Source organism: Abramis brama (assembly GCF_963993115.1).
Source record: "Abramis brama genome assembly, chromosome: 20".
Lineage (NCBI taxonomy): Eukaryota > Metazoa > Chordata > Actinopteri > Cypriniformes > Leuciscidae > Abramis > Abramis brama.
In genome coordinates this window covers 34,593,577-34,619,229 of record NC_139982.1, presented here as the reverse complement: position 1 = coordinate 34,619,229, position 25,653 = coordinate 34,593,577, and the positions used below count along the sequence as shown (strand labels likewise).

Below are 25,653 nucleotides of genomic sequence, written 5' to 3'. Positions count from 1 at the left end.
GAGATTCGATGAAGCAGCAGAGACGGCAAGTCAGTAGCAGTCTATGGTCAGGAGCAATCCGATTAAAAGTTGGCATTTTCAAGGTGAATATATAAGCAAGCACTACTTCAAATTCATTAAGGTCAAAGGCAAGAACTAGGAGTGGAACGGTATATGTATTCGTATTAAACCGAAAGAGAGAGAGAGAATCGCGGGCGCGATCGAAAAGTTGCAAAGTGGTTACATTTGTGTGTGTGTGTGTGTGTGTGTGTGAGAGAGAGAGAGAGAGAGAGAGAGAGAGATAGAGAGAGAGACGCGATCAAAAAGGCGCAAATTGTTTACATTTGTGTGCGCGCTCGTGCGTGTGTGTGTGTGTGTGTGTGTGTGAGAGGCGCGGACGCGATCGAACAGTGGAAACAAAAACATAATCCGTAATTTTGTTTATACACATTCAAACTGCAAAGTGTTTTAAGTTACTGCTAATTAAAATTTTAAGGAAAACAAATATATTAATCGTATATAATTTGCACAGTCAGTGCACTACAAATAAACTGGTTCAATGCCTTTACTTTATTAATAAAAAATTTAAATAAAAAGTTGAGAGAGGTTGATTTAATTTGCAGAGTTAAATGCACTTTATATGGTGAAACTGTTTACTGTGCAGGATAAACCTCTTGCTGTCTGTCGACGTGCAATACATATCTAAAGTTATGTACAAACACCTGTCTGTTCTACTCATTTCAACTGACTTGTGAAAACTGCTAAAAAAAAAATCCAAATTCTTTGACATAGCCTACAGCAACTTTATTTATTTTTTTTTTTTTTACAGTAACGCAAATAGTTACTTTCCCTGGTAACGAGTTACTTTTATTATAGAGTAATTCAGTTACTAACTCAGTTACTTTTTTGAACAAGTAGTGAGTAACTATAACTAATTACTTTTTTAAAGTAACGTTCCCAACACTGCCCATGATACTGGGCTGGAACACATAATGACCCATGATACTGGGCTGGATCACATAATGATCCATGATACTGGGCTGGAACACATAACGACCCATGATACTGGGCTGGATCACATAACGACCCATGATACTGGGCTGGAACACATAATGACCCATGATACTAGGCTGGATCACATAATGATCCATGATACTGGGCTGGATCACATAATGACCCATGATACTAGGCTGGATCACATAATGATCCATGATACTGGGCTGGATCACATAATGATCCATGATACTGGGCTGGATCACATAATGATCCATGATACTGGGCTGGATCACATAATGATCCATGATACTGGGCTGGATCACATAATGACCCATGATACTGGGCTGGATCACATAATGACCCATGATACTGGGCTGAATCACATAATGATCCATGATACTGGGCTGGATCACATAATGATCCATGATACTGGGCTGGATCACATAATGACCCATGATACTAGGCTGGATCACATAATGATCCATGATACTGGGCTGGAACACATAATGACCCATGATACTAGGCTGGATCACATAATGATCCATGATACTGGGCTGGATCACATAATGACCCATGATACTAGGCTGGATCACATAATGATCCATGATACTGGGCTGGATCACATAATGATCCATGATACTGGGCTGGATCACATAATGATCCATGATACTGGGCTGGATCACATAATGATCCATGATACTGGGCTGGATCACATAATGACCCATGATACTGGGCTAGATCACATAATGACCCATGATACTGGGCTGGATCACATAATGACCCATGATACTGGGCTAGATCACATAACCCCTCATTTACACTGCAAACGTCTGCGGTGCATTACGTCTGTGACAAGGTTTTATTCCGTCCTCCACGCGGTGCCAACTCACACCAGGAGCATTTCAGAAGCGGAGCGACTGGATGCGCGAGACCACGTGATTTGCCTGTCCGATGTGGTTTTTCTTGATTTTTGGGTTTCTACCAAGGATATTGGTGTGTAATACGTTTGGGAGTCTGCACAGGGTATTTATTTTGAATTTGACAATGTTTTTTTTTTTACTTTTATTTTGTATTTCCGGTGCGACTTGGACGCGCGTCCGTCAAAAATAGACTAGACGCCTATATTTAACGAAGCAGCGCGGAGAGCCGCTTCTGAAACGCGCCGCGTCGCGGCCGGTGTAAACACAAGCATTGACTAGAATGGGCGCGATCAGCTCCGGTAGCCGTGTCGCAGCCGTAATGCGCCGCAGACGTGTGCGGTGTAAATGAGGGGTAATGTCAAATATGTGATGTGCAATCAAGTTCGGGGGGGTGTGTGTGTGTGTGCTGTTTAAACGAGTGTGGGTCACAGTTGAAAGAACGTGTAAACAGACAGTCAAAGAAATCGGATATAGGCATCAAATCAGAATTGGGCCTCAAGACCTGCAGTGTGAACGAGGCCTGATAAAGTCCCAGTGTGAGTGTGTTGCTCAGGGTTCTGCCTCTGCACAGGGAGAAGATCGGCTCGGACCTGCTGATCCACACCGCCAGGAACCCCGACTGCCCCAAGGTACGGCTCAAGATCCTGCAGCTCTGATCCTGTGTGTGTGTGTGTGTGTGTGTGTGTGTGTGTGTGTGTGTGTGTGTGTGTGTCTCGGTGCAGAGCTGCGGCGCAGGAAAATAACAATAAACCATGCAAAAGACAAAATTTTGAAACTATGACAAACTAAATCAAAATAATGACATCCTAAGTCATAATTATGAGATCAAAAATGTTTGGAATTATGCGTCAATTATGACATACTAAGTCAAAATTATGAATTTAAAAAGTTACAATTATGACTTTTTTTTATATTTTGAATTATGACTTTTTTCAAAATTATAATATTATAATGTTTACTTTTTATCAATTATGACATAAGAAGTCGAAATTATGACATACTAAATTTTAATTTAGTAACTTATGACATGAAAAAAATTCATTTTGACTAAGTCATAATTATGAGATGGACATTTTTTATTTATGATAATATAAAAAGTAGAAATTAAAGAATTTTGACAAAGAGTCTGAGGGAAAGTGTAGAGAATAGCAGTGAAGGCGTGTGTGTGTGTGTGAGAGAGTGTGAGATCAGCAGTTTGATGCTCCTCCACCAGGTGGCAGCTGTGAGTACAGTAGTGAACCACAGTCCCCCAGTGAAGTGTGTGTGTGTGTGTGTGTGTGATCAGGTGGCAGCTGTGAGTACAGTAGTGAACCACGGGCCCCCAGTGAAGTGTGTGTGTGTGTGTGTGTGTGTGTGTGATCAGGTGGCAGCTGTGAGTACAGTAGTGAACCACGGGCCCCCAGTGAAGTGTGTGTGTGTGTGTGTGTGTGTGTGTGTGTGTGTGTGTGTGTGTGTATGTGATCAGGTGGCAGCTGTGAGTACAGTAGTGAACCACGGGCCCCCAGTGAAGGCCTATGTCTTCAGGAACTACACGCTGCCGGTCGGGATTCGCTCTCATTACCGTGGCGGCTGCCGGCACAGGCTCTGGGAGGCGATCCGGGCGTCTTCTGCTGCTCCGGGATACTTCCAGGAGTTCGCTCTGGGACAAGACCTGCACCAGGTGAGACACTTCACTCACATCCCAGTAACTTCCTCTTGCAGCATCTCTTCTGTTCTCTGATGACGAGGGCGGAGCTATAACCTGTCACTCACATGAGATCAGCCAATAGCAAACCACAACCATCCAATCAACTCCCCACGGACACAATCAAGCCCCGCCCACATTTGCTCTTGTTCCAGAAGCGTTTCACTCGGATTTACAGCACTATATAGACTAGTGTGTGTGTGTGTATATTGAATATGTAAAAACCATGTTTTCCTCCTCTGATCACATGACTGCTGTGACTCCTTCAGTCTCTTCTCGTGTCAGAGGGAATTATGGGTAAGCAGGCGTCGAGTGAGTGTGTGTGTGTGACACAGACTGCAGCACAACAGCTCTTGTGTTCATTCAGTGCTTCATTCTCACGGTTTCCTGTGAATCAATCTCAGATGAGTCAGTGTGTGTGTGTGTGTGTGTGTGTGTGTGTGTGTGTGTGTGTGTTTGCTGAAGCATCATTTTCCCTAAAGCACACAGAAGCTTCTCTGAGAAACCCGTTTAGTGTCTAATTGCATCTTTAGTCCTGAAGTGCATGAGTGAGTCTTCTGTCCTGGTGTGTGTGATCCTCAGATGAGCGTTTGAGATCCTCACATCTGTGAGTTTGAGCTGCGTCTTTACGAGGAGCAATTAAAGAAGTAACTGGCGATTAACCGCATCGCTAGAAGAGCCGCAGATGTGTGTGAGAAATGAACAAACCCACAGTGAATAAAACATGATGGGCCCTACTTTAACGATCTAAACCGCAAGTATCAAACGAGAAACGCAAGTAACTTTGTGGGCGGATCTCGGGCGCTGTTGCTATTATACCGGCGGGATAAATGACTCTTGCGCTCGACGCAAATCTAAAATGTGTTGGTCTGAAGTCGCTTCATTACTCATAGGTGTGGTTTGGGCGTAACGTGAAATAAACCAATCAGAGCGTCATCTCTCATTCCCTTTAAGAGCAGGCGTGCTTGTTCCACGGCGGATTGCTATTATAACGGCGGATTTGCCAGGAGCGGTTCACAGCCGAGGAGACCGACGTTCTCGTCAGGGCCGTAAAACACAGAGAGTGACATTGGGGATGGAGAAACACACCCAGATCAGCTTCGGTTAAACAGGCGGATGATAATCTGGGTAAATGTGTAAGCTAGATTTATGCCTGTTTTTTCACATCTTCATGGACACAACAATGATTTCCCTCGTGTGGAATATTTTTCCTGGTAATTATGTAGCCTAAGAACTGCTGCGTCTGTGTAGATGAGAGAAGCAAAGTGTGTGTTGTGCTCACGCTACATTATGGCCAAGCATGCGCCCTTAAAACAGCATCTGAATAACACACTGACTTTAGACGAGGTTTCTCCTGGTCTGTGGAGGAATTGTTTTCTAAACCTGCAGAATAGCACCAGGGAACGTTTGCGCCGGAACACGCCTCCTCTCTTCGCTGAACCGCCCACGGGAGCGCAAGTTCATTCCCTAATTTACCGACGTGCGTCTGTGGAGGGAAAAGTGCAAAATAGGAATGATAACTCTAACCCTAACCCACTGTACAGAGTCTATTGCGCTGGGTGCGAGATAGGGCCCGTTTCTGTCTCGTTTTCCAGCACAAATATCTAAACCTTCCCAAAGCTGCAGTTCTTCTTCATCTCTGTTCGAAATCTGCAATTGGATTCACCGCGGAAATCCACCAGTACCACTGGAATTAAAAACATTATTACAAGATTACCGCTGTGAATCGAGCTCCGGCCAGCAGAGAGTTCTGGGTATGTTCTTGCTCAAACATTTATTTTGGATCATTTTGAACCCCAAAAGTGACGGACTGCAGCTTTAGATCAAGAGACGGTTCCTTGAGGAGAACCATGACTGAGGATATTAGGCCTGTTCTCTGAACACATGCATCATAATGAAGAGAGTTTGTGGTTGACAGAGTGTCAGTGTGACTCGGCGGGTCAGGAGAGGTCATTACGCCTCATTATCCAATTACTCCTCCGTGACCTCTGACCTCTGCAGTCACAGGCTTCACAGGAGCTGCGAGTTGTGCTGATGAAGAATGTGAGAGAAAGAGAAGAGAGACTGAATTGAGACATTATTCTGTAAGCAAGTCTTCATATCCAGACTGATCTCATGAAATGGCGTATGTATGACACGCCAATTCGATTTCCATTTTTGGCGTGCTATCAACACGCATAATCGCTTTTCAGCGTGTTTATCAACGCCGTTGACGTTACATTATAAATATGACCTACCCCAACTCTCTGTCCCTAAACCTACCCGTCACTGGGGTTAATACCATGTATAGATTATAAATGTAAGATCCCTTAACTCTACTCCCACACCTAAACATACCCATTTTATGAACAATATTAAAATGATAAAACGTAATGGACAGATATGTAGGAAAATGTCATTTTTATGAACAATATGGCATTAAAAGATAGTTTGAGCCACGAATCCTACCCCTAAACCTAACCATTTCTTAAAACTACCTAGGCAACAATTATAAAGAAAAACAACAAACAGACGAGTATAATCATAATAATTAACCTTACAACACAACATCGATTCACAAAATACACCAATTTTATTAGCTTGATGTAATCCAAACCTTCAGAATCCATTATTTGCCAGAAAAAGATCCAAACTCAGCCCTTTATCCAGTAATCGTTATCTTGACCGTAAACGTCAAACCCCGCGCTTGTTATGAATTCAAATTCAAAAATTGCGCCCTCTAGAAGCGTTACGACAGGTTACTATGGTTACGGCAGTAATATCAAACGCTCATTGGCTCTCGCCTCGCCTGCTTCGTCACAGATTGCGTCATGCACATTCACTTCAAATTTGAAATGAAGCGCGCAGCAGGCGGCAGCCCTCAGAGCGAACCGAACCGAAGACGGATGAACATTTTCATGAATTTGAATTAATAACTTAAATTCTGCTCTGTTACCTCATACAAAACCATGCCAGAGAGGACTGCGACACATCGTCACGTGAACAACTTTTGGTACCGATTTTGACATTTCCTCATTAAATAAATTATTGTGATTATATTTGTCTGTCTGTTGTTTTTCTTTATAATTGTAGCCTAACGTTACGTAGTTTTAAGAAATGGTTATGATTAGATGGTAGGATTAGCAAACTAACATGATTATTTCACGTACATTTTGCTCCGTTTCACTCGGACATTTAACGGCGTAGACATACACGCGGAAGATGACGGTTTGTTTCGGCGTGAACATACACGCGGATAGCTCAAAATGCGTATAAATAACACGCCACTTTTGACTTGAAAGTGGCGTGTATGTTTACGCAAAGTCATGATGTCATGTTGGAGCAAAGGGTGTTAGCAGAGGCTGCCGCACACACACCCGGCGCGAGCCTCCGTTTCCCCATAACTCCCCAAGCCGTGGAGCCTCTCCATATCCAACCTGAACATCCAATCAATCACATCACATACAATGAATAAAGTACAACATTACAATTAAATGCATCCTTATTTGTAAAAGAACAGCATTTTGAACACGTTACAATACCATAGAAAAACAACTAGCCTAATATACATTAAGCATTATTAAAGACTTGTTTTAAGATTTTCAGTATTCAGAAACTGTAATCAAATGTAAAATAAAACTGCACTTTATCAATAAAATTTACATTACAAATATAGTTACAAAAGTTATTCAGTGAAGAACGAATGAGTTTTCTGTCTACTGTAGTTTGATTAGTGTTATTATAGAGACGTACAGCAGTGCTGCTTATAAACACCTGGGGCCTCATGTATACAACTTTGCGTAGATTTCATCCTTAAAGTGTGCGTACGCACATAAGGCAGAATTTGCGTACGCACAAAAGTTTTCAGATTTATAAAACCGTCCGTACGCCAGAACCTGCGCAGAATTCACTTTATAAATCCCAGTCAGCGGAAGATTGTGCGCACATGCGTCTCCACCCCGAAATAACCATATATGGAGCTTACAACGCCTAGTTTTACTATGCATATCCTCATCTGCATATCATTTGCATATGATTATTCATCCACGTGATAACGTTTAACGGTACAAGACACATTACATTAATAAAAATCATGTATTTGCCTATCCTTGTCTTGTTTTTGAATACATAAATCAAATAGTGTAAAAATACATTTAATCTTTTCCACTGGCTGAATAGTATTTTTAATTGATTTATATTTTTAATGGAAACAGATAGGCCTTGGGCATTATTTGCACGAAACTATTTTCTCAGACAATCTGGTATTATCATGATAAGCAATTATCTCTGTGGTTAAAACATTTAAACACAGCACGCTACAGGAAACGTGTTCAAAAACATCGCATCCACAACAAATATTTCTATTGACTGAATTTGAATATAAAAAATGTTGTAACTTCTCAGTAATGATTTCATGTTTAAGTGTTCTCCATTAATTTGAATGGCATATTTAATCTAAATGTTTATATCCCAAGTAAAACATAGTTTATATCAGAAGTATTTTATTTATTTAAACTGTTATTTGCATCAGTTTCACTAAACGGCCCAACGCGCTCGCTGGCGCGGACATTTAAGAAGGGATGGATATTTGCTTCAAGTGACAGGTTGGTGAGCGAAATTATATTTGTATTATCTTATATTTCTTTAGATTTTCTGTCTAAAAGTGATCTTCTGCAAGACACCAGTGCAGAGCTATAATGAAATAGAGTCCAAATTTTATTAAAATCAATGAATCCATCAAACTCCATCATAATCATATCATAATGATAATTCAGGTTGATGCAATTTGATTTATTGGGTGATGTAATAGGATAATTTAGAAGTTTTTCATTTTAAATAGTTATTGCTATTTGGGCCAGTTGGTGTCGCCAAAACACATACTCTTCTAAAAGAGTGCGTACGCACGGTCAAGAGCATCCTTACGGTGCGCATTTACCTACGCCTAGTTTATTTTTTATAAATCCCGATATGTGCGTGGAAAAATGCGTACGCATACATCAGGGGCCTCATTTATAAAACTGTGCGTAGGAACCTTACTAAAAGCTTACGTGCGCCCGAAAGCCAAAAGTGGCGTATGCAAAAAAATATCCAGACTTATAAAACCGTTCGTACGCCAGAACCTGCGCAGAATTCACTTTATAATCCCAGTCAGCGGAGGATTGTGCGCACATGCGTCTCCACCCGAAATAACCATATATGAGCTTACAACGCCTAGTTTTACTATGCAGATCCTCATCTGCATATCATTTGCATATAATTATTCATCCACGTGATAACGTTTAACGGTACAACACACATTACATTATTAAAAATCAAGTAGTTGCCTATATCTTGCTTTGTTTTTGAATACATAAATCAAATAGTGTAAAATACATTTCAGAGAAAATTTTCCTCAATCTTTTCCACTGGCCGATTTATATTTTTAATGGAAACAGAAAGGCCTTGGGCATTATTTACACGAAACTTTTTTCCCAGACAATCTGGTATTATTATGTATTCTTTTATTTTGTGTGTGTATTTGTATGTATTGCCAATCCTTTGCCAACTAATGTTATTGTTATTCGAGCATTAATAAAAAATGTAAAAAAACAAAAATGAAACCCCAGAACAGTAGGTGGCGCTATGAACCTATAACCTTTGTTTGTTTGCTACTAGGCACCAGTTAATGCATAAAAGAAGACGAAACGCGGACGAACATCAAAATTCGATGAACAAACAAAAAAAAAAAAAAAAAAATGCACCCCGTTAGTGAGATCTACACCATTGGCCAGAGGACAGGGATGGCGGTGGCCTTCATTGATGAAGGCCACACTGGACCCCTACACGCACTCAGGTAACACATCTAGTGAACTCTCTCAGCCGCTGCTGTTTCTGTGAGTTTACTCCTGTAACCGCTGTTGATCATCAGTGCTGGGAATCTTGAACCGGTAACTAGTGAGGCTCTCGACTGCATTGACTCGGGTTTGCTTGTTGGCATGACATGTTTAGCCTCATTGTGCATCTTGTGTATATTTTAAATGTAGAAGACACGATATGTAAATATATGAAATGTAGAGCAGTATTTCTCCACTGGTGGGTCGTGGAGTGTGCAGTCTCAGAAACCTCAACAAATGTTTATTTTGTTTGTTCACAATAAACGTAATGGTCTAGTTGCCGCCATGTTGGATTTCTGGTCAGCGAGTGTAGAGATAGACACTTCCGGTTTCACTTTACGCCGGTGCAGGAGATGCACAGATTATCTTTCACTCTTTCTCCTGTTGATTCTGTGGTTCAGCGATTAGTGAAATCTCTTCCTTCATGTAAAACACTCAAGTGTGTAATATAGATTTCCTGATTATGTTCTGATTGCTGATGGACTCAATGGCTCAAAAACTGCTTCTCTTTCTGAGTGTAACTCGACCCTCATCAATGTTCACTATTGTCAAGCCAAATATCGATCATCAGAGATGTAGAAGCATAATAATGGAATATGGAACTTAACTTTATTTGGTATTATTGCTAACTGTTTTTATTTAAATTTCATATAATTTCCAGTGTGTTTCATCTATTATTTACTGCAATTATTTTGTGCAAGTGTTAATAATAACACTAATCAAACTACAGTTGACAGAAAACTCACTCGTTCTTCACTGAATAACTTTAACTATATCTGTAATGTATATTTTATTGATAAAGTGCAGTGTTATTTTACATTTGACTACAGTTTCTGAACCTGAATACTGAATCTTATTTCAATCGCATCAGTTGTATCGGTTTGTTGCGATTGCTCATTAGTTTATTTGTTCTTTTATTACTGACTGTTTACTTGTCTTTAATAATGCTTGAAATTAATATTAGACTAGTTGTTTTTCTATGGTATTTTTAAACCAGTCTAACAGTAAGTGTTCTTATATTCAGCTACAATTACATGCTTTGCAATAAGACTAAATGTGAATATCCACTTTTTTTATTTTTGACCTTATTGGAATCGATAAAATGCAAACGTTACGCTGGTCTGCGAAGTTCACATTTGCTGTCAGGAGAAACTCGTATCTGAATCTTGGCTCGATATAATGAATGTTTTAATATGAAAGAGAAGATGGAGGTCTGTCAGAGACGAATGTGAGCCATTTCATCAGATGTGTAAGGTAAATCATTTGTAAACCTACGCCAACACAGGAGAATACATCAATATGTTTCTAAATACATGCGAACTGTTCCTCGTGATTTCAGAATAAAAGTTTAAACCCTCGCTCTGAGTTTGCATGTTTTGAAGTCCACATGTTCTTGAAGAAATTACAGTCGCTGTAGCATTTCTATCGTAAGTGGGCAAATATTACAGATAAACTGAACATGTAAATGAAATGTTTGTCCAGTATTTAAGGATTAGATCTGCTGTAGAGTGTAATAATCAGCAGGACAGTGGCGCCCTCTGCAGGCGTTAGTTATAATACATGATGCACATAAGATGATTGTTTATATCATGTATTTTAACAGTGTTGTTCTATAAAACCATATGACTACTTGCTTTAGATACTTTATTTGAACTAAACATTATTACTAATTCAATTATTGTGATTCTCTCATGATGGACAGTAGGGCTGTACCCGACTATTCGAATATTCGTTCGGTGGGTTGGTATTCGATTTGAGAATTTGACATTCGAATATTCATTTTTTTTTTTTTTGCACACCTGGCATCCCCCTCGAAATGGTTCTCATTTCCGCTTGAATATGTTCAACACTATAAAATCTGACGAAATATAGATAGACACACGAGACGAGACACGTTCAGAATGAATAAACATTTAATAAACTACAGAGCAGCGCGAGCGGGAAGCGGCGCGCCTCACGCGGGCAGGGCTTATATGCTCCGAGAACTCTTTTTTACAACTATCTTATAAAGCCTAGCCATTTTTAATAGGATGGACAGTTGAAGGAACCCAACCTCATTATTTGATGCTTCTTGGCCAGTTGGCCTACTAAAGTGTTCCAGCAACGGGAGTGTTCTCTGTCTAGAGCGCAGAACAGCGGAGTTTGTATGGACAGAAGTGCATGCCTGAGCCTGTGTTTTGGGTTAAGCTGAGTTGCTTTGACATTGTGGAAAATTCAGGGTGGGCCATTTATATGGATACACCGTAATAACATGGGAATGGTTGGTGATATTAAAGTCCTGTTTGTGGCACATTAGTATATGTGATGGGGCAAACTCCTCAAGATGGGTGGTGACCATCACAAATACTAATGTGCCACAAATAGGACTTTAATATCACCAACCATTCCCATGTTATTACGGTGTATCCATATAAATGGCCCACCCTGTAGAATAATAGAAACAAAATGTATTAAGCTTTTACCCCTTATTATCAATCTAAATTAATCTCGTTTTTAATTTAACTTAATTTCGTTTTTCTTTATTTAAATTAGTTTTTTTCTTTAATTAAATTTCATTTTTCTTTATTTAAATTTCGTTTCTTTATTTAAATTCGTTTTTCTTTATTTAAATTTCGTTTTTCTTTATTTAAATTTCGTTTCTTCTTTATTTAAGTTTCGTTTTTCTTTATTTAAATTTCATTTCTTCTTTAATTAAATTTCGTTTTTCTTTATTTAAATCTACCCTTTACTGTGTCAGTAATTTGTTAGTCAGAAAAATATTAGACTACCTTATTAAAAGTATTGCTTAAGTTAACAGACCTGTGTGTGTGTGTTACGTGCGAGTGTATTTACTTTGTGTTGTTTATGGGGAAGATGTGTTTACTATCACTAGAGCAGTAATCCGTTCTCGGAGCATAAGCCGTGCCCGCGTGAGGTGCGCCGCTTCCTGCTCGCGCTGTTCTGTAGTTTATTAATTATGAACGTATCGCGTCTCGCGTGACTATATTGCACCAAATGCAACACTGCACTCCCGTGTGAAGTCGATTGGATGAATGGTTCTCGAAATAATCAAAATGCAAACGGACAGACAGACACATAGAGAATACTGCCTTTATTAGAGAAAAGAAAATGTTCAGCACCCTGTCTGCGAAGCTTTGAATATTTGATGTTCATTACCAGGGTTCAAAATGACTTAGGACTCTTGGGGGGTCCCCTAAATTTTAATTATTAAATTATTAAAAATTCAGACTACCTTGCTACACTATATACTGTAGGAAAAATTAAATGGACCAATGTTGAAGGTGGGATAATGGTCTTGGAAGGTTTTTCATGGTTTGGGCTAGGCCCAGTATTATAGTGGTGTCTGGAGAAGTGGCTATAATCTAACAGGTAAACCTCTGGAGCAACAAAGTTACAAGTTCTTTTTCCTCTTTTTCTCTCCATGATGCAGGATTCTAAATTAAGAAAAATAATATTAGCTTCCTAGATAGCTTACCAAGCTCTCATGTATATAGCCTACTCATTCATGCTCAAATCACATTCACTTTAATCAACTCACAGACTTGAATTAAGTCCTGGTTATCTTTCCTAATCACTGACTGGACAAGTAGGTTGTTATGCTAGCTTTGAATAACTAGTCTAGCTGCTAGGACTGCTATGGAAGCTTGTTTCCGCCACAGAAAAAAGATAATTGCGACTTTTTTTCTCGCAATTCTGACTTTATATCTCGCAATTCTGACTTTATATCATGTAATTGCGAGTTTATATCTCGCAATTCTGACATCTTTTCTCAGAATTGTGAAATATAAACTAACAATTGTGAGATATAAAGTCCAATTCTAAGGGGGACATTTTTTTTTTTTTTTTTTACCTCAGAATAGTTTATATCTCACAATTCTGACTTTATAACACGAAATTGCGACTTTATATCATGCAATTCTGACTTTATATCTCCCAATTGCGTATTATAAAGTCAGAATTGCGAAATATAATATATATACCGAAGCTTCGAAGCTCAAAAAATGGTATTCGGACCAGCCCAGATGATCTGCAGTTACGTAATCACCACGTCCCCAAAGAGCGCTTGGGTTGAACTGGTTTTCAACAAAGACGACTGCAGCTGGAGAATTGAGATGTTTAGATTCCGCTATCGCGTCTGTTATAAAAGAAATCGACAGCGCATTCATTTTAAAAGACGAACAGAGAACCGCAATCAAGGCGTTTGTCACTCACTGCGTTGCTCTGATTGGTTGTTGGTCTACCCAATTGAGTGCAGAGGTTTTTTTCTCCTGGTTTGGTTAAGACACGCCTCATAATCGAAGCCCTATGGAGCAGATCAGACTCAAACTCCATATTTGCAGACAGACAACTCTTACTGCATGAAGCCACGACACGAACCGCAATAGATTTTTTAAAAAGGGAGGTTCTAAATAAATAAAATGCTGCGTGCAGTCATCCAACCAAAATGCGGCGTGAACTCAACCAATCAGCTTGCAGCGCACAAGTCCCACCCCTGAAAGTTCCTGAACTTTGAAGAAGTACTACCTCGTGAGCAGGGACTACCGGAGGGGGAAATATTGACCCGGAACTTCATTTAGACCCTGGTTCCTGCGGTGTAAACACATCGAGTACCAGCCCAAAGTTCTAGTTCCTGGGGAAAGTTCCTGCGGTGGAAACGCGGCTATACAAGCGTGTCAGGACTCATCACACACTGAGCTGTGTTTGTGTAGATGAACATGTTGTGCACAAAGAATACACTTATTATATTCTCCTTCCTCATCTTTCTCTCTGTCAGGTTTACGGTCCGGGTTCGCCTGGGGGACGAGGAGTTCCCTGAGGGGTCCGGGTGGAACAAGAAGGCGGCGAGAGAGGCAGCGGCCCGGCTGGCTCTGAGGCGGCTGAGGAGAAGAGGGCCGCTGCCGGAGCGGGTGAGAGAACGACTGACACCACAGAAAGAGTGTGATGACCGATAGTGATGCACCGATGAGAAAATTGTGGCCGATACGGATAACCGATATTAATATTGCTGTTATGGCCGATACCGATATTTACCGATGTCGATATCTCTGTATAGAAAACAAATTTTAATGATTATCAAATAAATAGCTATTAGCCTATAGAAAACAGTAAAAAAAAAAAAAAAAAACAATTGTAGTACAATTAAGATAGGCTACTTCATTTAATATTCCAATATCCAAATATGATTCTAAAAAATACCACAGGGAAAAGGGCTTCTTGTGACGTGCTGTCTTTGCGTTTGAACGTTGCACATTTTAAACAGGACACGCGTTAGCTGAATAAATGTTAGCCAATACAAACATATTTATAGAAAACAGTTGGTAATGAATAGACAGGAGTCCAATAATAGCATAACGAATCACTTATTCTAAAAATAATAACAAGTAGGCTATAACACGAATCCGACATATGGGCTGTGTTAACAGTAAAACGTCCGTCATTTAACGAATTTTTAAAAACTACATCAACTTCATCTTCAGCTTCACACGTCAAATATCGGCCTGTTCACATCGGCCATATTTTGACATATGAACGATACCGATGTGTAAAAAAAAAAAAGACCATATCGGCTGATATATATCGTGCACCCCTAATGACCGAGAGAGGAACAGGAACAAGAGGAGAAAGTAGTCTCTAATATTAGGGATGAAACAGGGTCTATTAGGGCTGATAATTACGCCAACGGTCCCCTTCAGATGATACTCTATTAATCTGTGAACCGTCACCAGTGATTGTAATCGAGTCTCTGTGAAAGATGATTGACACTGACAGCTAGTGAAGAGCATGAGGGTTTAGTTCACAGCAGAGACTCGTTCAGAAACAGAGAAATGCACTAATAGTGCTAAAACTACTCCGACTAGTAGCCATCAGTGTCTGGGACTGTTTTCCATTGTTATTCCAGCTGAAACAGACGAGACGCACCGCAGTAAACCTGTAGCGACCCGTATGGCTTCTAGAGGAGACGCTTCAGCCGTTTAATACAGAACTAGAGTCAGACGTTCACTAACACACGCTTTCATTCCCGTCTGCTTCATTTTCTGTGTGTCACATGATCTAATCTCGAGTCTCTCTCTGTCCTGGCAGAGACTCAGAGGACGGCCACACTAAGGCCGGTGACACACTGGATGCGTGGCGTAAGCGTCTCAGCTGCGTGGCGTGTCCGTTTTTATTTCGGCTCCCATGTTAACAGGTTAGAGCTTGCACACTGCGTGCGTGACACGCGCGTCTCAGGCGCGGCTTGAAAGTGTCTGGGGTTTGACATAAATGCAAATATAAATGCAATTTAAAAAAATATTATCGATTTTCAAATACTGCACCTGTCAATACAGAATGAAATATTCTATAGTCTATATTGCCGTCAACACTGCCGACGTTGTCTTTGCTGCTATATATTTATGTTTAACATGAAGTAAAGGCCTTCCACAACTCTCTCCCCATATGTCAAATATATCACTAATATGTCACCTAGCAGCAGCAGCGCCGCGTCAGACACGCTTCTGGTGTGCAAAGACATGGAAAACGCGACGCAGCTGACACGCAACAGAAACGCCACGCTCACGCCACGCATCCAGTGTGTCACCGGCCTAACACACAGATATATTGTCAACACCAGCATCAGCTATCAATATCAAGATGATTTAGCATTTCCAATTCATGTATTTTATTATTATTATTAGGGAAGGCCTAGGCTACTTTTATTATTAAATTGATAGGCTATTATAATTAATTTGCCACGCAATAATTTCATAGCGCATAACCAACGCGCTGTGAGGAAACACTGAGGCTACGTTCACACTGAGGCTAAAACGACCCAATTCCTACTTTTTTTGCCCCTATGGACCTGTATCTGATCTTTTCATGACAGTCTGAACGACACAGATCCGATCTTTTCAAATGCGACCCAGGCCACTTGGGTATGTGGTCCCAAATCCGATACATATCCGATCTTTTGAAATGCGACTTCAGTCTGAACGGCCAGGTCGCATGTATCCGACCCGCACATCATACACGAAAAACGTCATAATTCTGCGTTGAAGTAGTCGGCGGTTTGAAAACGGACTGCATATTCGTCGAGCTGAGGTAAATCTGCCGAACGGGTCGACCTCGACAAGCCCGTTAATTTAAAAAAATAAATAAAAAAAACACGGCCATTATATATACGTTATGTTAATTTATTTGTGCTGAATCTGATATTAGATAGGTCAGCGGCTGCTGTCTGGCTCTTGTGTAACGGTCACTGCACGCGCTCGTGTGTGTGTGTGTGTGTGTGTGTGTGTGTGTGTGTGTGAGAGAGAGAAAATCACAGTTAAAGTTTAGCTACTTCCGCAAACAACAAGTGACGTCGTTGACCGTTGAGTACTCTTCTGCGCATGCGGGTCACTTCTGGGTCACTTCACGTTCACACAGGAGATCACAAAAGGTCGCATTTAATTGGAAATGTGAACGGCCTTGCAAAAAAATCAAATTTTTTCAAAAAATCTGAATTGAGCATTAAGCCCTGCAGTGTGAACGTAGCCTGAGTTTAGGGCAATCGGTTCGTAGCTGTGCTTCAGCTGTGCGATATAGTCACGAGGACCGACCACAGTTTCTGACATGCCAGAAATTCATCCGACCATCCGATTGCTCGTCGGGAGAGGTTAATCGCATCTCGTTTCCCCCGTACACTGCACAAACACTGCACGACAAACAACGCACGGCAAAGCTGAAAATCGGCCCGATCCTAAAAAGAGTCGCACGAGTCAGAATTCTGCTCAAAATCGAACGAAAATTACAGTGTATGCCCGCCTTTAGTGTCACTGATGGTGATCTGACAACAAAAGAGAAAGATTTTGTAGCTTTAACAAAGATAATTCAAATTCTCTCACTCTCACGAAACAGTGATGTGTCATTGAACTGCACAGACGCTCAGCTACATACACACACAGACACACACACACACACACAGACACACACGCTCTGCTAAAGCTTTTCTCTGTGTAAATGCTGAAATCTGCTGCATGTGTGTCATTCACTCCAGAAAGTTCAGTGTCATCTCAGACACGCGTCACATGGTAACGTTTTCCCCGTAGGAGCAAAAGTGCAGCTCACCTGTTCAGTCCACATGTGTTTATTTAGAGCAACAACTGCACACATCTGCATCACACTAACTACACCAACCCTGATCCTGAAGCTTTGAATCTGCTCTGAGAAACACATTTCACCCTGAAGCTTGATTCCTTTCCCCATTAACACCTGGTCAAGTCAAGTCATCTTCATTTATATAGCGCTTTTAACAATGTAGATTGTTTCAAAGCGGTTTTACGGTAATAAACGGATCATTTAAGGTACCAGAGATTGTTTTGGCTTTATAGCGGTTCTTGAATAATGTTATTTTCCAGCTAAAGTTAGTTTTGATTGATTCACTTCTGGTGAAATGATCATTTGTTATTAAATTAGAGGCCGCCAAGACGACACCATTCTCTCTACACAGACTTTAAATGCGAACCTGGGATAAACGCTGATGGCGCTCACTTGCGCGTTAAGAATTAATTCTGTCATTATGTGCGTTTGAATATACTGTATGTGCACAGGTTTGTAATTCCCTACAAACCAAGCCTTAAACTACTTGTCTGGCCTTAAAATTTTGATCCAGAATTTTATCACTTCGGGGTAGATACGCAAAACTGAAATTTTCCCGACAACGCTTTATCTGTAGAGTGGGTAAGGGATCCTCCATAGGGAGAGACTAGTTGGCACTTCAGCACTGCGTTGGATCGGGTCCAGGCGAAGCTCCTAGTCAGATCTGGATACGGCCTGGATCCGGCAGGCTGCGGGAAAACCTCGGGATAAACAAAGACACTAATATTAGTGTAGATGCCATTCTTCTTATGATGTAACGAGTACATCAGGATTTATGGGAAGTGTTCCCAGGTCAGGCTGATCTAATCTATGCAGCCTAATATGGAATTATAGAAGTCTATAATGTGTTATGTGAATGCTAGGTCAAAGAGATGTGTCTTTAATCTAGCTTTGAACTGACAGAGTGTGTCTGCTTCCCGGACAATGTTAGGAAGACTGTTCCAGAGTTTTGGTGCTAAATAGGAGAAGGATCTACCGCCGGCAGTCGATTTTGATATTCTAGGTATTATCAACTGGCCGGAATTTTGAGATCGCAATAGACGTGACGGACTATAATGTGTTAAGAGCTCGCTCAAGTACTGCGGAGATAAACCATTTAGTGCTTTGTAAGTAATCAGCAATATTTTAAAGTGTATACGATGTTTAATAGTGAGCCAATGCAGTGTTTACAGAACCGGGCTAATATGGTCATACTTCCTGGTTCTGGTAAGAACTCGAGCTGCTGTGTTTTGGACCAGCTGTAGTTTGTTTATTAAGCGTGCAGGGCAACCACCCAGTAGAGCATTACAATAATCTAGCCTTGAGCTCATGAACGCATGAACTAATTGTTCCGCATTTGTCAATGAGAGCATATGGCGTAATTTAGATATATTTTTAAGATGGAAAAATGCAGTTTTACAGATACTAGACACGTGACTTTCAGATGAAAGATTGGTATCAAAGAACACACACACACACACACTCAGGTTCCTAACCGACGACGAAGACTTAACAGGGCAGCCATCGAGTGTTAGACAGTATTCTAGGTTATTACGTGAGGAAGTTTTTTGTCCAATAATTAGAATCTCTGTTTTTTCAGAGTTTAGTAGTAGGAAATTACGAGTCATCCAATTTGTTTATATCAGCTATGCATTCTGTTAATTTAGTGAATTGGTAAGTTTCGTTAGGGAGTGAAGAAATATAGAGCTGAGTATCGTCAGCATAACAGTGAAAACTAATTCCATGTTTCCTAATGATATCTCCTAATGGTAGCATGTACTGTGTGTGTGTGTGTGTGTGTGTGTGTGTGTGTGTGTGTGTGTGTGTGTGTGTGTGTGTGTGTGTGTGTGTGTGTGTGTGAGGGTAGCATGTACAGAGTGAACAGCAGCGGTCCTAGTACTGAGCCTTGTGGTACGCCATACTGAACTTGTGATCGATGAGACATCTCTTCATTTACTGCTACAAACTGATAACGGTCAGATAAGTATGATTTAAACAATGCTAGTGCAATTCCACTAATGCCAACATAATGTTCGAGTCTATTTAAAAGAATGTTGTGGTCGATAGTGTCAAATGCAGCACTAAGATCGAGTAACACTAATAGAGAGACACAACCACGCAAATCAATAGCAAATCATGTGTGACTCTGATGAGAGCTGTCTCAGTACTATGGTACGGTCTAAATCCTGACTGAAAATCCTCACAGATATCATTTCTTTCTAAAAAGCAACACAGTTGTGAGGATACTGCCTTTTCTAGTATCTTTGACAGAGAAGGTAGATTCGAGATCGGCCTGTAATTGACTAATTCTGTAGGATCAAGTTGCGGTTTTTTAACAAGTGGTTTAATCATAGCCAGCTTAAAGGTTTTTGGTACGTATCCTAATGACAAAGACGAATTAATGATATTAACCCTCTGGGGTCTGAGGGGTTTTCTGGGCCCTGGAGGTGTTTTGACATGCCCTGACATTTGTGCTTTTTTCAGTTACTAATAAACATGTTAATGGCAAAGGTGTAAATTCACTCTATATAGCACAAACAGGGCTACCATAATATGTGATCAACATGCTTGTAAATGTTTGAATTTTTAAGAGAATAATGTTTGTGTTGTTAATTTGTAATTTGTAATGACTCTGCATAATGAGCCATTCATTCAGGTGTGACACTTCAGCCACAAGAATGAATGCAAGGACAAAAGATATATTTAGAAGACTTATATTGACCATTTAAGATTTTGCTTACATCTATCTTGTAAATATGTTTTGCTATTTTATTAAAAAGGTTACAATTACAACAATAATTACAATTTAAACAATATTTCAAGTGTACTCTTTCTTTATATAAAAAAAAAAAAAGATTATAGGCCTACATTTTATCATATGTATTCATTAGTTTGAATATAGCCAACATTGGAACAGCTAACATCTTAGTTGATGACTTTATTTTTGACTTTATACATACATACATACATACATACATGTACATATATATAACATGAGCAGAAATTGCGAAACAAAAGCTTATTTGACGTGGCAGTATATTCTACAGTAAAAACTGTACTCCAATCTAGTCAACAATGTTGTCTTTCATATTTCGCCTGACTGTAACATTGTTTTTATGAAATATTAGGGCATATAAATGTTAATTTGCAGTTTAATTCGTTGCTTATACAAAGCCTACATTTTATTTCAACATATTTCAGTCGATTTTTACTCATCTCAGTATAGCAATACAGTTTGCTAAAACATCATCATTCATTCACACACAGAAACGCGATTCAAATTTAAACTCTCTTTTTGCGAGCTGTGGTAAACAGCGCGCATCTCTGCCGTTCATTCATCCACACACAGAAACGTGATTCACTTGAGAATGAAAAAAACTTACTACAGTATTCCTCAGCTCAGTCGGATCCTTGCTCCTCGAAATACCCGCACTTCTGAGGTACATTTTCTCGAGCTGATATGGGGGCGTTCACAGTGTTTGCATCGTTTGTCACAGTCGGTTGCATCGTTGCATCGTTTGCCTCAGTCATTTGCGTTTGAATAGTGCGCACTCTCCGTGGGCAGGGTCAAATTAAAAATAATTAGATGAGATGAGAACGACTGACATCTCGCTCTTTTCTTACAGATTACATGAACTGAGAATATTTGTTTTTTATATAAATTACTTCATTTAAAAGAAGAGAATTCAAGCTTCATGCCTTTGTGTCTGTATGTCTGTTTGACTGAGTATTCGCTGAGTTATTGTTCATTTTTGGACGTGTTTCAGAATGGACATCACTGACAGAGAGAAACTCACATCATGTTTATTTTTCTTTATTTGGCAAAAAGCACAACACTTTGTTTTTATTGTGAGTATACACAAAAATAATACACATTTAACAGAATCGATTGATGTATTAAAACTTGTTTGTAATATCAAGTCAACAGAGCAAAATGATTTTTTTTTGAACTGATAAAAAAAAAGCGAGCCTATCGCGCCGGCGCGATTGCTGACCTCAGGGGGTTAAGAAGAGGATCTATGACCTCTGGAAGCATCTCTTTCAGTAACTTAGTCTGTATAGGGTCTGGGGCTGGACCCAAATATTCGTATATTCGGTCGGTGGGTTGGTATTAGATTTGAAAATTTGACATTCAAATATTCTGTTTTTTTTTTTTTTTTTTTTTTTTTGCACACCTGGGATCCCCCGCGAAACGGTTCTCATTCGCGCTTGAATAAGGCCGGCGACACACTGGCTGCGTGGCAATAGCGTCTCGGCTGCGTGGTGTGTCCGTTTTTATTTCGGCTCCCATGTTAACAGGTTGGAGTTTGCACACTGCCTACGTGAGACGCGCATCTCAGGCGCGGCTCGAGCCACGCGGAAAAAGTGTGCATGGTAGAAATAGAACCAAAGCCTAAGTGTTCCAGCAACGGGAGTGTTCTCTGGCTAGAGCGCAGAACAGCGGAGTTTGTATGGACCGAAGTGCATGCCTGAGCCTGTGTTTTGGGTTAAGCTGAGTTGCTTTGACATTGTGGAAAATAGAATAATAGAAACAAAATGTATTCGCCTTTTTTACCCGTTATTATCAATCTAAATTAATCTCGTTTTTAATTTAACTTAATTTCGTTTTTCTTTATTTAACTTTAGTTTTTTCTTTATTTAAATTTCGTTTTTTTCTTTATTTAATTTTTAATTTTCCTTTTATTTAAATGTATTTTTTTCTTTATTTAAATCTACCCTTTACTCTGTCAGTAATTTGTTAGTCAGAAAAATATTAGACTACCTTAAAAGTATTGCTTAATTTAACAGACCTGTGTGTGTGCGTTTTATATCACTAGTGCAGTGTCCGTTCTCGGAGCATATAAGCCCTGCCTGCGTGAGGTGCGCCGCTTCCCGCTCGCGTTGTTCTGTAGTTTACTAAAAGTTTATTAATTCTGAATGTGTCAGAATGAATGTGTTCCATCTATATTGCACCAAATGCAACACTGCACTCCCTTGTGAAGTCGATTGGATGAACTGTTCTCGAAATAATCAAAATGCAAACGGACAGACAGACACATAGAGAATACTGCCTTTATTAGAGAGAAGAAAATGTTCAGCCCCAGCTTTGAATATTCGATGTTCATTACTACCGAAGCTTCGAAGCTCAAAAAATGGTATTCGGACCAGCCCTAATAGGGTCTAACATACATGATGTTGATTTAGATGAATTAACGAGTTTGCAAAATTCTTCCTCTCCTATTGCAATGAATGAATCAAATTTTTCCTCTGGGACACTACAATGCACTGCCTGATGCGATACTGTACTAGATGGTTGCATAGTTATAATTTTGTCCCTGATATTATCAATCTTATAAGTGAAGAAGTTCATAAAGTCATTACTACTGTGTTGCTTGGAAACTTCTGGCCTTTTTATTAGTTTAGCCACGGTTTCAAATAAATACCTAGAATTGTTTATATTCTTCTAATAGGGTTGAAAAATAAGCAGATCTAGCAGCTTTTAAGGCCTCTCTGTATGCAGTTGAGCTCTCCTTCCATGAAATGCGAAATACCTCTAGTTTTGTTTTCTTCCAGTAGTGCTCCATCTCTCTGGCTGCTCTCTTAAGGTCCTGAGTGTGCTCGTTGTACCACGGCGTTGGACTATTTTCTTTAATCTTCTTTAAGCGCAAAGGAGCAACTGTGTCTAAAGTGCTGGAAAAGAGAGAGTTAAACGTTTCTGTTGCAATATCTAGTTCTTCTAAGCTATCTGGGATGCTGAGATGATGAAACTGATTAGGAAGATTATTAATAAAGCAATCTTTAGTAGCAGAAGTGATAGGTCTCACATATTTATAACACGGAGTCAGCTTTGCAGCCTTGGCTAAATGTAATTTACATGAGACTAGATAATGATCTGAGATGTCATCGCTCTAATGCTGAATTTCAACTATTCCGTGTGATAATATTAGATCTAGAGTATGATTACGACGATGAGTCGGTCCTGACACGTGTTGTCTAACTCCAATTGAGTTTACAATGTCTTTAAAAACCAATCCCAATGCATCTTTTTCATTATCTATGTGTATATTAAAATCACCAACAATTATGGCTTTATCTGCAGCCAGTACTAACTCTGATAGAAAGTCTGCAAATTCTTTGATAAAGTCTGTATGGTGCCCTGGTGGCCTGTATACAGTAGCCAGCACAAATCTCATAAGTGATTTATCGTTTACACTATATATTTTTACATTAAGCACCAACACTTCAAAAGGATTTTATTTAAAACTAGATTTCTTAGTGGTTTTGAAAATATTACTATAAATTACAGCAACACCTCCTTTGCGTTTCAGATGAGGTTCATGTTTACAAGTAGTCAAACAGTAATCTTGTGGGGTGGACTCATTTAAAGTAATGTAATCGTTTGGTTTTAGCCAGGTTTCTGTCAAACACAGCACATCTAGGTTATTATCTGATCTATGATGTCCGCAGCTCCTGGCCCCCAACCAGGACCCGGACCCCCAGGAGCTCCTGGCCCCCAAGCAGGACCCGGACCCCCAGGAGCACCCGACCCCCAGCTGCACCCGGACCCCCAGAAGCACTCGGAACCCCAGAAGCACCCGGACCCCCAGAAGCACCCCGACCCCCAGCAGCACCAGGACCCCCAGAAGCACCCCGACCCCCAGCAGCACCAGGACCCCCAGAAGCACCCGGACCCCCAAGCAGGACCCCGACCCCCAGGAGCACCCGACCCCCAGAAGCACCAGGACCCCCAGAAGCACCAGGACCCCCAGAAGCACCCGGACCCCTAGAAACACCCGGACCCCCAAGCAGGACCCCGACCCCCAGCAGGCCCCCGACCCCCAGCAGCACCTGACCCCCAGCAGCTCAAACATCAAGGTTATTATTATCATTAAGAATATTAATTTCATTCAGCAGAGTCTTGTATACTCAGATGTTTGTTCATCCTGTGATATGATTCATCTTCTGCTGTGCAAATTATTCACTTGTTTCAATTTAATTTTCAGATGGAGGACGGATTTTATTTTTAAATAAAAAATATTTTTGAAAAAAATCTGTTTATTCTTTTTTTTTCAATACTTTGTGCTTTGAAGCACCAAATGATGGTTATAGAAAAATATAATTGTTCCTTCAGCAAATTCACAAAGCACACCCAGATGTCCATAAATGTCCACAAATGCCAACAGACAGTTAATAAGTTCAAACTTACAAATAATTAGAGTAAAAGATTGAGTATTTGGCCTGAACTCCCCGTATCGCTGGCTAGGGGAGCTGTCTGGGAGGGGAGCTGTCTGGGAGGGGAGCTGTCTGGGAGGGGAGCTGGCTAGGATGGGAGCTGGCTGGGATGGGAGCTGGGAGGGGAGCTGGGAGGGGAGCTGTCTGGGAGGTGCAGGGATGCAGGAAGACTGTCGAGGAGAGTTCGTCACTACATGTGTGACCTGGGAGAGGGCGCCGGTCCGGTGTGGCCTTCTCCGCTGAAGGAGACCTCGAGGCCTTTCCTCTGACCAATAGGTAAAAACTCCAGACACTGGGTGCTCCTTTTTTTTTTTTAATTGTATTTTGATGTTCGTCCACGTTTCTTCTTCTTTTATGTGTTTACTGGCGGCTAACAAACAAACACAGATTGTAGGCTCATAGCGCCACCTACTGTGCGGGGTTTTATTTTTATTAATCCTCAAATAACAATAACATTAGAGCATTGGCAAAGGATTGGCAATACATACACACACAAAATAAAACAATACATAATTTCAACATAATTGACACATCTTACCACAAATTAAGAATAGCTACAAATTACTTAATAAAAGAAGCCTAAAAGTTATATAAAAGATATGACATGACAAGGACACGGACACTGCAGTTGTATTAAATCACTAACATACAGACATTGATACACTAGCAAATCTTCTAAATACAAGGGTTTTCTTCAAAATATTTCTTCATAGCTTTATTCTCTCTATTGCACTGCGGCTCATTGAGGCTAAACATGTCATGGCAACACAAGCAACCCCGAGTGACTGGACAATGCAGTCAAGAGCCTCAACACTAGTGTTACAGGATCCAGATTCACTGATCAACAGGTGACAGTAGTAAACGCACAGAAACAGCAGCTGTTGAGAGAGTTCAGCACTAGATGTGTGAAGCATGC

At 40.3% G+C, this 25,653-nt stretch overlaps 1 protein-coding gene across 1 annotated transcript in view; it reads left to right on the top strand.

Annotated features, from left to right (window-relative positions):
• The window catches only part of LOC311071278 (calcium-independent phospholipase A2-gamma-like), a 34,274-nt gene extending 9,726 nt beyond the window's left edge, over positions 1 to 24,548 (top strand). Inside the window, exons 8-12 of the mRNA XM_084095576.1 lie at positions 2,467 to 2,524; positions 3,361 to 3,555; positions 14,206 to 14,338; positions 23,973 to 24,380; positions 24,509 to 24,548. Of these exons, the coding sequence (XP_083951702.1) occupies positions 2,467 to 2,524; positions 3,361 to 3,555; positions 14,206 to 14,247 (295 nt within the window). The 3' untranslated portion in view covers positions 14,248 to 14,338; positions 23,973 to 24,380; positions 24,509 to 24,548. The remainder of the gene's footprint in view (positions 1 to 2,466; positions 2,525 to 3,360; positions 3,556 to 14,205; positions 14,339 to 23,972; positions 24,381 to 24,508) is intronic.
• Positions 24,549 to 25,653: the final 1,105 nt, after the last annotated feature.